We start from the raw sequence: 14210 nt of genomic DNA on the forward strand, positions 1-14210 counted from the left end.
CACTTACTTCTATTCTGGACAGATTCTCTTCCTGACGGCTATCCAGAGTATAGTAATAGCAATAACAATTGCACGTAGAGCTATATATTGACCCATAGTGCTTTACAGCCCTCTCTAAATGGTTTACAGAATCAGAATATTACCCCCAACCATCAGGGTCCTCATTTTACCAACTTCCGAAGGTTGGAAGGCTGAATCAACCACAAGCCTGTAAGGATTGAATGAAAGGCTGAGGGCAGAGTGCAAGACTGCATTCTAACTACTGTCCCACTGGGATCCTATAGATATGCAGTATAGGGACTACAGGGTCATAAAAAAGAGTTTACAGTTCAGAATTATGCGTGAAATCCAGGCCACATGATATATTTTAAATAAGACAATTTGATTTGAAGTATATTATGATTTATATTATGATATGTATGTTATGATTTGAAGTACATTATGATAGAGATGGGAGATTTAATGGTTTTATAGATATTGCTGAAGTGTCACTTCTAGAATCTCTTACAAAGGTCATGCTAGTGTGTGCTCTTAAGAGTTATAGTCTAGCAAACTTTCCCTCCTAAGCTGTATCTTGTCTTATCACTGTCATGGAGGTAATGGAAAGCTATCTCTTTGTGGTTTTATGACTTATTTCAAATTCTCTCTAAAAAATAATTATATAATTATAAAACTTTTTGGCAAAATCCAAAAAAGTGTGCAAGTTTTGCATATTATACATTTCAATGTGCTTCTGAAACAATTCTCCCATGTCATATAACCAAAAGCTGCATGAATAGAGTTGTTAAACCACTAGTATTCACATATTATTGAGCCTACCAAGTGTAACTCTATTGATTTTGGCTTCTGAGAATTAATTGTTTTAATAACTGACATAAAACATTAAAGGCATATGACAATAAAGCAAACCATGTATATAATTGCATAAAGAAAGTAATGTTTTTAAGACATAAATCATTTTAAAATTTGGAAACACTGCACAAATAGAAAATTACTTATGACTACAATAACTCTACCTTTAATATATCATATAATGAAATAAAGAAATCCAAAATGCTTTCTTAACATTCTTAACAAAGATATATTATAATCATTTGCATAAGTAAATAAGCTTGAGAGTTTACTGGATTGTTCAGTCTAGATGGAAAAAGTATCTCATATTATTGAAGAGTTACTGTCAGCATATTACTATATAGTATCTAAGAGTATAAATATGTAACATAGTATATTGTATTAACATTGCTAATGTGACATTTAAAACAGTTAAAATATAAGCAGATTAATAACTTTAAAAATTAAAACATAAAACACATTAATAAATATATACCATCAAAACCAGTGCTTAAAAATCATCATATTAACCTATAAACCACATGTCTGAATAAAAATGCTGTTAGCTGTCAATGGAAAGATTAATGAGAGGAAAACAAATTTTGTTACCCTTTGCAGGGCTTTCAAAGTCTAGCAGCAGCCTCTGAAATGTCTTCTTTACATTTCCATCAAACTACTTTTGATAGTGACAGGGTATCAGAATAGGAATAAGGCAGTCCTTGCTTAATAATCCGAACTGGGATCTGCAACTCAGCCACTAAGCAAAGCAGTGGCTAAGTGGGAAATAACTTACCAACTGGAAAGAGACAGACTACTCAGTTTCACCCCTTCAGTTTTTGTTTGCCTCCTAAAGACTACCCTGCCCTTTGGAATGCTCCAAAGTGCCTGTTTACAATTTGATCATTCTGGTGTCCTATCCTTTTCCTGACTCTTTCTGCTGCCAGCATGATCACAATATTTTCAATGTGCAGAAGAGCAGCACTCTCCAATCTCTGCAATAGGGGAAGGATCAGGTAAAAGAGAGATTCCTATAGAAATTGCTTTAGTTTTCTCTCCCTCACCCACTACAAAGAGAGATTGAAGAGAAAAGGATTATGAGATTACAAGAGAGTACTGCAAGCTGTTTAACAGAGAATGTCTGGGGCTCCCGGCATAATTTATGGGAACCAAACCGTTTCCTCTCCAAACTCTCTGCTCTAAAGGGGGTGGGGGTGGTGCAGTAAAAAGAAATTGGATGGAAATTGATTCATTATCCAACCAATTGCAAGGATTCTATGAAATGTAAATGTCACCAATATAAAAATTAATGCCCTTCCTTTAAAAAAGGGCATTCTCTACTCTATTCTTTATAGCTATATGAACTGTAATCTGCAACTACTGTAGCTAAAGATTTATTTAATCCCACTCAATTACAGAGTCCTCCTTTAGCAACTGCCTAATTACAGCAGTAATTAAAAAGTAACTATGTTTAATCCTTGCATTTATAAGAAAGTTGAGTTAAGACCACAGAACAGTGACAGTTTGATTAAGTGACCATTTCATTTAATGACCAAGTTGCTAGTGCCAACTCTATTCACTAAATAAGTCCTACTTGTACTGTTAAGTAAAGACCTGTCTTCCAGAACTCTTGTAAGAGTTAGGAATATTAGAATTATTACATTTTTATCCTTTTTAAATATGTAATTAAAGGCTGACCTTCATATGCATTGAAATATAATTAACAGAATTTCTGGACAATAACAAGTTGGAAAAACCAATTTACATAAAAGTTCAGAAAAGTGAAATGTTTAAGCAAAGTGAAACTAATAAATGCACAGAATATTCATTTGTTAATTTAGTAATTTCATTTATATAGACATCTACCTCAAATGATTCTGGGCAGCTTATAACAAGTTAAAACAATAAATAAATACCAAATAATTATAATTATTAGTATTAGTTAACTACTGACTTCAACAAAAATGTCTTAGATCAGTTTGAAAATTATGGATAATGATTATGTGAGACATTTTCTTCCTCTGATTTCTTTTTAAAGATATAATAGCACCAAGAAGTCATTATATAATCAGATAACATATTTCCTATGAATGAGGAACGTGGAAGCGAGGATTTACAAGGACCACCAACAGAAAAATCTGTATCAAGGTTAGCTCACATATTAAAATGTTTCAAGGAAAGAATGGGAGGATGTTTAAGAGCCCACATTATTATTTAAATTTACCTCCATAGCTGAATAGCTACAAATTAAAAAAGGGGGAGAAACTCTTCTTCTGTCATTCAAGCATTCCTGAGATTCAGACACCAGAACTCTGTGCTGAAAATGCTTTTTAAAAAGCATATTATAGTCCTCCTATCCATTTCAACACACACACAAACACACAAGGAAGGTTTATTCCAGTCCTACAACTGATTTAAAAAATGTTAGTCAGAATCAAAAGAGGAAAAATAAGCATTTTACATGCTAAATATTAGATTTTTTGACAGCTCTAGCATCAGATCTTTTATAAAGCTTGAAGGATTATGCTCTTCATCAGTTATTTTAAAAGAAATATATGCCTATACATGAGTCATATAAAGCAAGAGTACAAATTATGAGAGTGCTCCATTATTGTTTATTACTTTCCGCCCCCATTGCACTCTTGATTAATATTATTACTATCCTCAAATATATTTAATGTGTGACTACTATTACCACTCTTAGGGTTCTATCCTTCCCACCTGCTTTCCTTTGATTATGAGTAATCCAGATCACTTTGAAAACAATAAAGGACTATCACCAAACTGATTTAAGCAAGAGTCCTAATCTTCCTTTTACCAATAATCAAAGGACAAAATAATCCTTGGGATTTGTCTTGGATATCTCAAGGACAGAAAGGCCTTTACCAAGAGCATGTCATAAGATACAGGAGAGCTTGTTTCTTGGAGCTTGTACGTGTGAGTTAGTAACTCTTGCGACTATCAAACAAGCACTCTCGTATGTTGCTCATTTTATAGAGATTTTGTATCTCCCCAATATTTACACAGTTTCTTGGCCAAACTAATTCTGTATTTGCAATTATTTCTGATTTAATCTTGCCCAATATAAAATTAGCAGAAAACTGATTGCTGGTAAGAGTTAAGTAAAACTAATAAACTACTTCCTTATTAAACTGCATGATTATATTATGCAGTTTATCTACTATGTTTAATTTTCTAATCACCTTAATAGTATTAATTTCCACCTATTAGTATAGAATATTTCACTATTTTTATTTTTATTCTTTATAGAGACAGCACTGAATATTTTATTATATTTTGTTACTTTCATAATAGCATATAACTATTATTTTATATATTAATTGTAATACATTACGATCTGTAGGTTTAATCATTTTAATCATAAATTATTCACATTTTGTCAATTTTGTTCCTATGATAATGCTGCACTGTACATTTTATATTTTAGCTAAGTTGCTTAAAATTTGTTATTATTTTATTCAGCCTTGACTGAAATTTGTTTATCTCTTCCCCCTCCCACCCCTCTAATCCTTGCCAATATTACAGAAGCCAGTAAGTTTGGTTTTCATAGCTTATTTCCTATTTTATTTTTAGGTTTTTGTAAACTTGAATTATTAATAAGCTTCAGTGATTAAGCACACATTTGGGATAATTTAACCATTAAACCAATGGCCATACAAATTAGCTCAATCTCAGTATGTATCATTGTCAAACCTAAGATAAGAAATACAATTACCTGTATGACTGTTGAAATGTGCAAAATTAGCAAAATTAGCAGTAGCTGTAGTGTGCGGAGCAGGAGCAGCAAATATGTCTGAACCAAGATCACTGAGAAGATCAAATTGCTTCTTTTCTTGTGACTGCCCATGAGATCGAATTGTAACAGGAGACTAAACAAATTGCAGTAGGTTAAACAAGCATGAGTAGAGTAATTAGAATAAACCAGAATATCATTCTTAATATAGAAAAACAACAACTTTTGTAAGTCAACTTATTTTTTATCCAGATGAGGCAATTCAATTCTGCACTGTAATATCCTACAGATCTGGCACTCATCAGAAGACTACTGCAAAATTGCACAAAAAATTGAAACACTCTTGTGGGGCACACAATATAATTCACTTCTAGGCTCCAGTGAAGATAATTGAGGAAAAGAAATGTGTGAAAAATTAAGGAGACGAAAGACAAGGTAGCTGAGAAAATATGTCAGTATTATAGAAGCTTAGATATTGGGAGAATGCAAGATATATCTCCTAAAAGAACAGGGAGTGACTTTTAAGTAAAAACTCAACAAAATATAGGTGGACAAAAAGAAACTCCCCGAAGGAACAGATTATTGAAGGATGAAGAATTAAAGAAAATATGAGTGATATTGTCACTATGGAAAAACATAGTTTTGTTCTATTAACATTGTTAACAGAAATATAAAATAGAACTGAATAGAATTGTTGAATAGATAGATTCCCTGAAAGCCATCAGGGTAAAAGTAAGCGATATAGAACAGCTACATAGTGTAAAATGAAAATATGAAAGCAGCATGGGTCTGAAGAAAGATAGTAAACAATAATTAGTAATGGACAGTGCACCAAGTAGCATATTTTATTGAATGTGTGTTAAATTCATACACTTTTAAAAGATACATTACTTACTTGTGTAGGTGTGTCTTTATTTAAGTGCAGTGCTGGTGCAGACTCTCCTAAGAGAGATTTAAGTGGTTTAACTTCTGGAGTACTGCTTGTACTACTAGCAGATGACTCAGATATGGATGCATGGACAGAAGCCACAACTTTTGCTTGTTCTGGAGGAACATACCTAAAATGCCAAATTAAAACATTTGTATTTATTATAACATCCCCAAATCAATTATCAATAAAGGATGCCACAATCCTACTCTAGGATTAGAGAGATGGAATTAACCATATGGCTTGAGCAATTATAAACTCCCTTTGTTATAATAGCTGTACTATAAGAAAAACAGTAAGAACAAAGATTTAAAAGATTAACTGGCATATGATTGAAATGCACTGAATAATTTATTAAGATGTAACTGGTCTGAAACAAATAATAAATGTACAAGGTAAATAGTGAATGTAAACAGGGGTAATATAATCTAACTGGTTGAAATTCAACTTCTACAACCGGAACACTGTGTGTTTATGTGTAGTACCTAAATAGGATATCCTATTACAAGCTGAGACTAAGTATCAGCTTAAGAAATACATGTAACTAAAACTGGGAAAGAAAAAATTCAGCCTGTTAAAAATGGCTCTAAAAATTGCTTCGGCCAAGAATTTTACTACTTTACTATACCAATAACAATTTAAAGGGGGAAAAAGTACATGGTGAATATTCATAATGCATAAATACAAATACACATAACATTTAAATCTTAAGTCAAAAATATTTTATCTAATTTTATTTTATGCATTAATCTCCCTAAACCAGAAGCACTCAAAAAAAGCCATGATTTGGGGGGGGGGAGGGGTGGCGGGGGCACTAGTTCAGTTATAAAAAGAAAGCAAAGCCTTTCTCATCTAAGCTTCAGAAAAGTCCACCATAATGAGTGGGGGTTGTTAAGGGGTATTCCAGGGAAATAGAATCCGGAAATTCATTCACCTGGACATTGTCATGTTCTGGAGAATGAACAAAAATTTGCTCAAGAAATTAAGTAAAAGTCAAACATTGGACTTGTCCAATTAGTTTACTATTTAGTACTTTTGCTCACAAAGCCTTTTAACACTACGGTAAAAAAGGTCAAGCTAATTCGTGACGACTATAAGAAAGTAATAATAGCAGTACTTACAGTAGTAAAAATCAGTAGGGGTACTGTAATATGTATGACAAAGGAGATTCAACGATTTTGAATTTGACTTTGGTAAGAAATGTTCCAGTAATGCCTCCACAAGGTAATTATTGATACAAATAAAACAAATATATGTTTAGGCATTCCACTGGAAATAGAATAGGAATATATATATATAAAACAGTGAAACATGTACCAACCATCTTTTCTTTTCATATTTCTCTTGTAGAAATTCTTTGACTTTTTGAGGGTCCCGGAAGTCTGGAATTGCTGATGATCTATCATCAAATAATCCTAGCCATATCTGTTTACATACCTTTTCAAAGAGAAACAATATTAAATTAAATCTACTTCCGTCTGATCACTTAATGAACTAAAAAAAGAGATGGTTCTTGTCTTACAATCATTCCTTTAGGGAGACTTTGAAATTACAACAGCACTGACAAAAATGACTTATGACTGCTTTTCATTTGCAACCATTGCAACATTCCCATGGTCGGGTGATCAAACTTTGGATGCTTGCCAACTGGCATGTATGTATGATGGTTGAGGTATCCAGGGATCATGTGATCATCTTTTGTGACTTTTTGACAAGATAGTCACTGGGAAAGGCAAAGTTACTTAACAACTGTTTTACTAATTTAACATCTCCTAATTACTCCTGCTATTAGTAATAGCAACTAATTTAACAGTTGTTTAAATTAGTAAAACAACTGTTTTACTAATTTAACAGCTCCTAATTACTCCTGCTATTAGTAATAGCAACTAATTTAACAGTTGTTTAAATTAGTAAAACAACTGTTTTACTAATTTAACAGCTCCTAATTACTCCTGCTATTAGTAATAGCAACTAATTTAACAGTGTGATTCACTTAACAAAATGTGCCAAGAAAAGTCATAAAATGGGGCAAAACTCACTTAACCGTCTCACTTAGCAACAGAAAATTTGAGCTCAATTGTGGTCATAAGTCAAGGACTACCTAAACTATATTAAAAGAGATTGAGATCTCATCAAATAGTGTTGTGTACATATTCAAACCCATTCATGTTCCCAACATGAATCCACTAAAACTTTATAAAATCTAAAATCTTTGTTATGGTTAATGACTATTATACATATTTTTGGAGACGAATTAAATACCTCAGATGATGGTTTTTATATAGGTTTTGCAAAACATTTTAAATAGGTTGATAAAAATAAAATAAAGCATATGATAAATAGAAATACTATAATAGAAGACTAAAAGTTTAAATATTTATAACTAAATCACTAAATTATGCAATTACTTTAACAGCAACATCTTTATTTTGGTCATAAAGTCAATGATAATATTGCATATATACATCCCCCTCCAAGTTCTATCATGCTGATTCAGAAGAGAATGAGGGGCAGATGTTTCTAAGAGGGACGAATGAAGAATGGCAGGGGTGTACAGGTAGTCCTCACTTACCAGCTATCTGTTCAGAAATTGTTCAAGTTGTGATAGTGTTGAATGGGTTATATTTATTCAGAAGATTTATATGACAACGCACTCAATCTCAGTGATTCTGGGTAGCTTACAAACAATAAAAACCTAATATAAAAGGGTAAAAAACAATACTCCCACCCCTGGCTTATTTTATCCTTATGACTGGTCCTCCAAATTCCAGCAGTCATAGTATCCCCAAATGACAATGATTTGAGTGATAGTATTAAAAGTCTTTAATTCTAAATGCTTATTTTGTGTACCAGAATTCAAATGTGAGTTAATGAGTTGATTTTTCCACTATCCATCTGCATTCCCTGTATACCAGCTATGCTGTTTTCAGTATTTCAGCTAATTTTGGATAATCATATTCTTAAAACTCAAGTAAAGCAACATTATACTTAACAAAACTGAAATACTTCTTACTACAGTTATTGAGATAATTCCTCTTCATCTTCTAAATAATTAATTTGTTGTTGTTTTTTACCAAGGAAAACAATAAACTAAAAAAAACCCCACCTCTAATTAATTTGGCTGCAGCAAAATGTCCCATTTCAGTGGTTGGGAACAAATATTTGCTAAAAATAACTGATGAAATAACTAATGGTTGATTTAAAGTTCCAGATTTATTAGTCATTCCTTACTATTATTTTAGCTAATATAATTCTGTAACTTAAGCTATGTGTTATGACTAAGCTTCTTGGAATTCATGCACTTAGGATAGCTTGCTAATGTCTAGAAAAAGTCTTTAAATTCATGTCATAGTGTCTTACGCATTTTGATAATTTTAAGACGATTAAGCAATTTCTGGCCTTCTATATCCCATAAAACATGCTTCAGCAGCACTACTGTGATGCAATATTAACAGGAACAAACATATTTGAGGAAATACCACCCATATTTCTAGGAAGTTCCACCCATGCTGAAAAGTTCACTCTAAAAGAATGCTGAATAATAAAAAAGGTAGAGGAAAAGCTGAAATGCATCAATGAAACAACTTGATTCACACTACATGGGTCCAATTACAATCCAATTTCAGTTCAGAAATACCATTATACATATGGTTCATACAATCCAAGAAAATTTCACGTTATGTTCAGAACTTGTATGATCTTTTTGACTAATATAAGGCACTCCTTAAAATTGTATTATCCATCAATTTACTTATGCATTCTATACTAAATACTTACTTCATTCCCATGCTTTTGAAGAAATTCTATTTCTTGCTGTGTGAATGTGGTCATTGAAATGGACTTCACTCTGTGAGGTGGATTTAAACCTCTCCTATAAAATATTTTTTTCAAAAAATAGTGATTGTAGAAATCTTTCAAGCAAAAGAAATTTTAACTAGAGTTTAAAGTTAGTAATGATAAAAATAGTATTCAATAGATATGACAATTAAGAAAATGTCTTAATTTCAAATAGTTTTGATTCAAGTATTGTAGAAAAATTGGGCCTAATAGCATATTTGTAAGTAACTGTAGAGTTCTCAGAGCTTGGTTGTAGCTATCAATTTAAAATGTTGGTTCACTAGTTAGCTCTTTTAAGATATTTGCTTTTTTTAAAATATAAGCACTATACAGATTTTTAGAATTCCAATGGATACAGATCTTTTAGTCTGCTTTCTTAAAAAGCTCTTATTTGAGCTTTTCTTCTAGTAAAGTGTTCATCAGTTTAAATTTTGATTAATGATATGGGATCAGTGACATAAAAATGATCCAGAACTCAAAATTCAATTAAACCAAACATTAAATTTTGCTATAAATACTATGGATTTTATCTTGCAATTATATTTATCTATTACAAATTCCAGCCATGTCAAAAACTAATAAATTTACAAAACAAAATGTCATAGCAGTTCAAAAGGAACAACAGATTTAATCCTTTCATTTTTTGGATTACTCAATGGTTGTCTTACTTGAATACCAGTGAGAGAACTGTGCTGCATTTGGTTGGGAGAGACATAACCTTCACTAAGACACTATGAATTTGTGTTTGAAAATGATTTTGGTATATACAGCACACATACAACATTAAAAAGTATTCTAAAAATATAAAAGTTCTAGAAACATAAAAATGATCATTCTCTATATATACATCCTATATAGGATTACAATATTCTGCTTAAAATAGTCTAATTCTCCATCAGAAAAATCATGCCTTCCCTCAAATATTGTGATTTTGATAGAGAAATCTGAGAATGGGTAGAACTTTATTTGGTGCCTTCATTCTCTCCTGACAGTTCGCAGTCTAATACACCCAACACTACCACTATTAATGATGCTGGCTGAAGATAATTGGGAATTTTAGTCATTATTTTTAATAGAATCAGACGAGAAGAATCTCAATTATGAAACTCATAAACAAATATCACGGTAGGACAGCATATGCAATCTGAGAAGTATGCTTGATTTTTTTTAAAAAAAAATTAAATACAAAATACCTGTATTAAACAGGCCATGATATAACCACCATTATATAAAATTAATATATTTTTCTGGGAGATATTAATGACTTCATGGCAGAAGTAGTTTAGCTACATTTGTTTGAATTGATAAAGGATTGCTTGTAAAATTAAATTCAGAATTAGTGGGATTAACATCTTAATTATTGATAATGAAAAAGATTACACTCAATTGCCACACTAAATATTTCTAAACTTTAGCTTTGTTTTAACAGATAATCCTCTATTATTCCATCATTATTTCATAATATCAACTTCACAAAATCGATTTTTTTCACTGTAAAATAAAGCATATTGTTCACTTTGAAAAATTCAAAAATTTGAAATCACAAATCTCCCATTTCCCCTCACATATAAATTTTTTTCTTAATAAGCAAGATTCTGATCCATTTATACTAGTAGAGATAATTAATCTTCATCTAGACCTATAATATAATTATGTGTATTGGTATAATTTTAGTAAATGTCACAAATGATCAAACTAAGTCTGTCTATTGTAACATATTCTTGAAAAAAAATTATAAAACTACTGAAGATTACATATTCTGGACAGCTGACTAACTTCAGACAGTGAAAAGTGTATACTCTTTCAAAATTATGTGCATGGTTTGGCAATTATGTAGATAAGGTGGTTAAAATATTGTAACTTCTCAAATTTAACAAAATGTTTAAACTGTTTCCTGCTATAAGCCCTTAAAGTAATATGCTTACTTAGTATTGCCTATTATTACTTCCTTAAAATGTTCTCAGTTACAGATATTAAAAAGGCATGAACAAGTTATTACATTTTGAAAATGCATTCATGAAATTCCTCTTCTCCCATTTTATATATTTTTAGAATATAACCGATTCTCTTCCATCAGACAACTAGCTTACATACTTTCTTCCATAAATACCATTTTGCATTGTTTATAATCCCTTTTTTATTACATACACTAGGAACAAACTCTCATACTTTCTTCCATAAATACCATTTTGCATTGTTTATAATCCCTTTTTTATTACATACACTAGGAACAAACTCTCATTTTAAGCAATGTTGCCTACACTTGTGGAACATGTCCATACTAGGCTATTTCCCAAACTCTAATCCTGTACTTTTCTCTGGTAATTTCACTTTATCAGCCTTTTGCTTTCTGGTGGTCTCTCCAGGTGGCCCAGTCTTTCAAATTGCCTGAAATAAAATTCTTTTTTGGTGAGCAGAGTAACTGTACCAGTCCAGTCTCCTCCATTCCTTCCTGCTGATACTGTCTTGCCTTACTTCCCCCCACTTAGTATTTCGGGGAGAGGGGAAGAATCCTCATTTCCACACTTTAATCTGGCTCTTCACGCGGGCCCAAGCCCTCTATCCTCCCAATAGAGATCCTCACAAAGCCCCCTTCCCCAGCCTGAGCGGTCTGGCTTTCTCCCTACTCTCTAGCGCTGCCTACTTAAAACGCTCGACCGTTTCCTCCCGCCAAGCGGCCGGGCCCTTTCTTCTCCTCAACTCACAGGATGCCGGAGCAGGAAGTACAAACGAAGCTGCCCACCGTCATGTCGGTATAGGTGGGGCCGCGCTGGTCGCAGTCGAAACACTTGCGGTTGGGCGGGAGGCTGCTCATCTCTCTCAGCAGCTTCAGGTGCTTCTCCTCCTGCTTCCGCTTGGCGCTTGCCGCCATGGCCTCCGCCGGGAGGGGGGGGGGGGAGCCGATCCCCGGTCCGCTCGAGAACGAAGACGAAGGCGGCGCAGGGGAGGCGGGGACCGTCCCGCTTGAGCGGCGGCGAGTCAAGCCAACAGGAGAGCGAGGCCCGCGCCCACCCGTACGAGCCCAAGGGGAGAACGGAAGAGCAGGGGGGAAAGGGAAACAGCAAGAGAGGCGAACTCGAGCCGGGCCCGGGGCGGCTGAATGACGAGCCGAGGCGGAACCCGCACTCTATACTTCTTCCCAGGAACGACAAGAGGAGGGGAGCGCCCGTGGACGCTCTGGCAACGGCGGAAAGCGCCCCCTTCCGTCCGGGAAGACTTTCCGTGCCTCTTTTCCTCTCGGGAGCCGCTTGCCTGGCATGACCCTGCGAGTCACGGGGAGGGGGCGAGACGCAATCTGAAGTTGGGGACTTGTGACGTAAGGAAAGGGGTTTGATATTGAAAGGAAAAGAAATCGGTGAGCCGAGCCGGGGCGATGAACTGATGGTGCGAGGTCCGTAACGAACACCACGTGTTCCAAGAATATACGAAGAAATTCCTGAATTTGAATTAACCCGCAATTGCATGATCTCCATGAATGGGATCAAAGGGTCATTCCTGGTCAGGATAGCGTGGAGGACTCACAAGCACTACTACTTGAGTAGTCCCCGTGGCTTCTCCCAGCAAATAATTTTCAGGAGCCTAAAGCTCTTGTACGTGGAGGCAGCTACGTCAGTTTGGTTTGTCATAGTCGATGAGCCCAGACAGATTTCTAAATTGCTGCATGAGCCTCTGAATCCCTTCTGCTCCACCCGACTTCCCAATAATGCCTTACCAAGGCTATAGCATATTTCTGTTCCGAAGTACAGAAGTAAGTATTGCTCTACAGACCAATAAGACTTGCAGAACACCCCCTGCTTAAAAACACCAGGGGGGGGGGAGAGTGGCTTTCCCAATTTTGCTTGTGTCCTCCCAAAATATTTTATCCTTATCCCTACTTTTTTAATATACTATACTATATTAAATAGGGAAGTAGTGGCTCAGTGGCTAAGATGCTGAGCTTGTCAATCAGAAAGGTCACCAGTTCAAAGTTTGAATCCCTAGTGCCATGTAACGGAGTGACTCCCGTTACTTGTCCCAACTTCTGCCAACCTAGCAGTTGAAAGCATGTAAAAATGCAAGTAGAAAAATAGGAACCATCTTTGGTGGGAAGGTAACAGCATTCCGTGCGCCTTCAGTGTTTAATCATGCCGTCCACTGGACCATGGAGAGATCTTCGGATAGCGCTGATTCTTTGGCTTTGAAATGGAGATGGGCACTGTCTCTTAGTCGGGAATGACTAGCACATATGTGCCAGGGGAACTTTACCTTTTATACTATATGAATCCAGTGAATGTGTAATTTATCCAAGAACGATAGTTAAGCAATGTATAAATCATATTTAGACACCTCCCATCTCACTTATTTTGACCGATTTAATTTTTAAAAAAATGGAAATGCCATAAAGTGGACTTCACATGGGGTGAACCCAATCTGCCACACACCTAACACTATTGCTTGGTTTTATATTAATGTATAATGTATTAATGGCCAGAAATTTTCAGAAGCACTGAGATCAGAGGCGAACAGATATATGGTAATTATTTTTTATGACCATTATTGCTTGGTTGGATTGTAGCTCACAGACACAAGCACCAACTTTATTTTGGCTGTGCTGCCACTCCCTCCTTTTCCCATTTGTTTATCTAACATGGACAAGCCTTGGTTTCAACTTCTGGTTTCTACAAAAGCAAAGGTGATTTTATATTTTCTCAAGTAAACGTCTGCCTCTGGAGGCTGAGTTGTATATATCTTGCTAGTTAAATAGCAGTTGAATTCCTTCCTAGTTCTTAGACCATTTTATTGGATATTATTGAACTAGCTGGTTTCATTTTTCTTTGCTATATACTAAAATCCTTTAACATACAAGTCAGTCGTGGGTTTCAA

General features: G+C 34.5%; 1 protein-coding gene and 1 long non-coding RNA gene across 13 annotated transcripts in view; one reads left to right on the forward strand and one right to left on the reverse strand.

The window, feature by feature from the left end:
• Positions 1–12471, reverse strand: part of AGFG1 (ArfGAP with FG repeats 1) — a 33305-nt gene extending 20834 nt beyond the window's left edge. For 3 of the 12 annotated variants that reach the window (XM_087725458.1, XM_087725462.1, XM_014057169.2), the window contains exons 1-5: positions 12053–12470; positions 9288–9381; positions 6832–6947; positions 5478–5640; positions 4565–4718 (exon numbers count right to left, since the gene is read on the reverse strand). In XM_087725458.1, the coding sequence (XP_087581584.1) occupies positions 4565–4718; positions 5478–5640; positions 6832–6947; positions 9288–9381; positions 12053–12219 (694 nt within the window). In that variant the 5' untranslated portion in view covers positions 12220–12470. Of the gene's footprint in view, positions 1–4564; positions 4719–5477; positions 5641–6831; positions 6948–9287; positions 9382–12052 lie in introns of all 12 variants that reach the window. The other 9 variants (XM_087725459.1, XM_087725455.1, XM_087725456.1 and 6 more) reach the window with 5 other exon arrangements.
• Positions 818–6985, forward strand: LOC148043587 (uncharacterized). Its single transcript, XR_015698020.1, has 3 exons — positions 818–1844; positions 2867–2976; positions 6861–6985. It is a non-coding gene; the product is annotated as an uncharacterized LOC148043587 (long non-coding RNA).
• Positions 12472–14210: the final 1739 nt, after the last annotated feature.

This window comes from Thamnophis sirtalis, unplaced genomic scaffold (assembly GCF_051295495.1).
Source record: "Thamnophis sirtalis isolate CommonGarterSnake01/CBP01778 unplaced genomic scaffold, rThaSir2_p1.2 scaffold_11, whole genome shotgun sequence".
In the NCBI taxonomy this organism is placed as follows: Eukaryota; Metazoa; Chordata; class Lepidosauria; order Squamata; family Natricidae; genus Thamnophis; species Thamnophis sirtalis.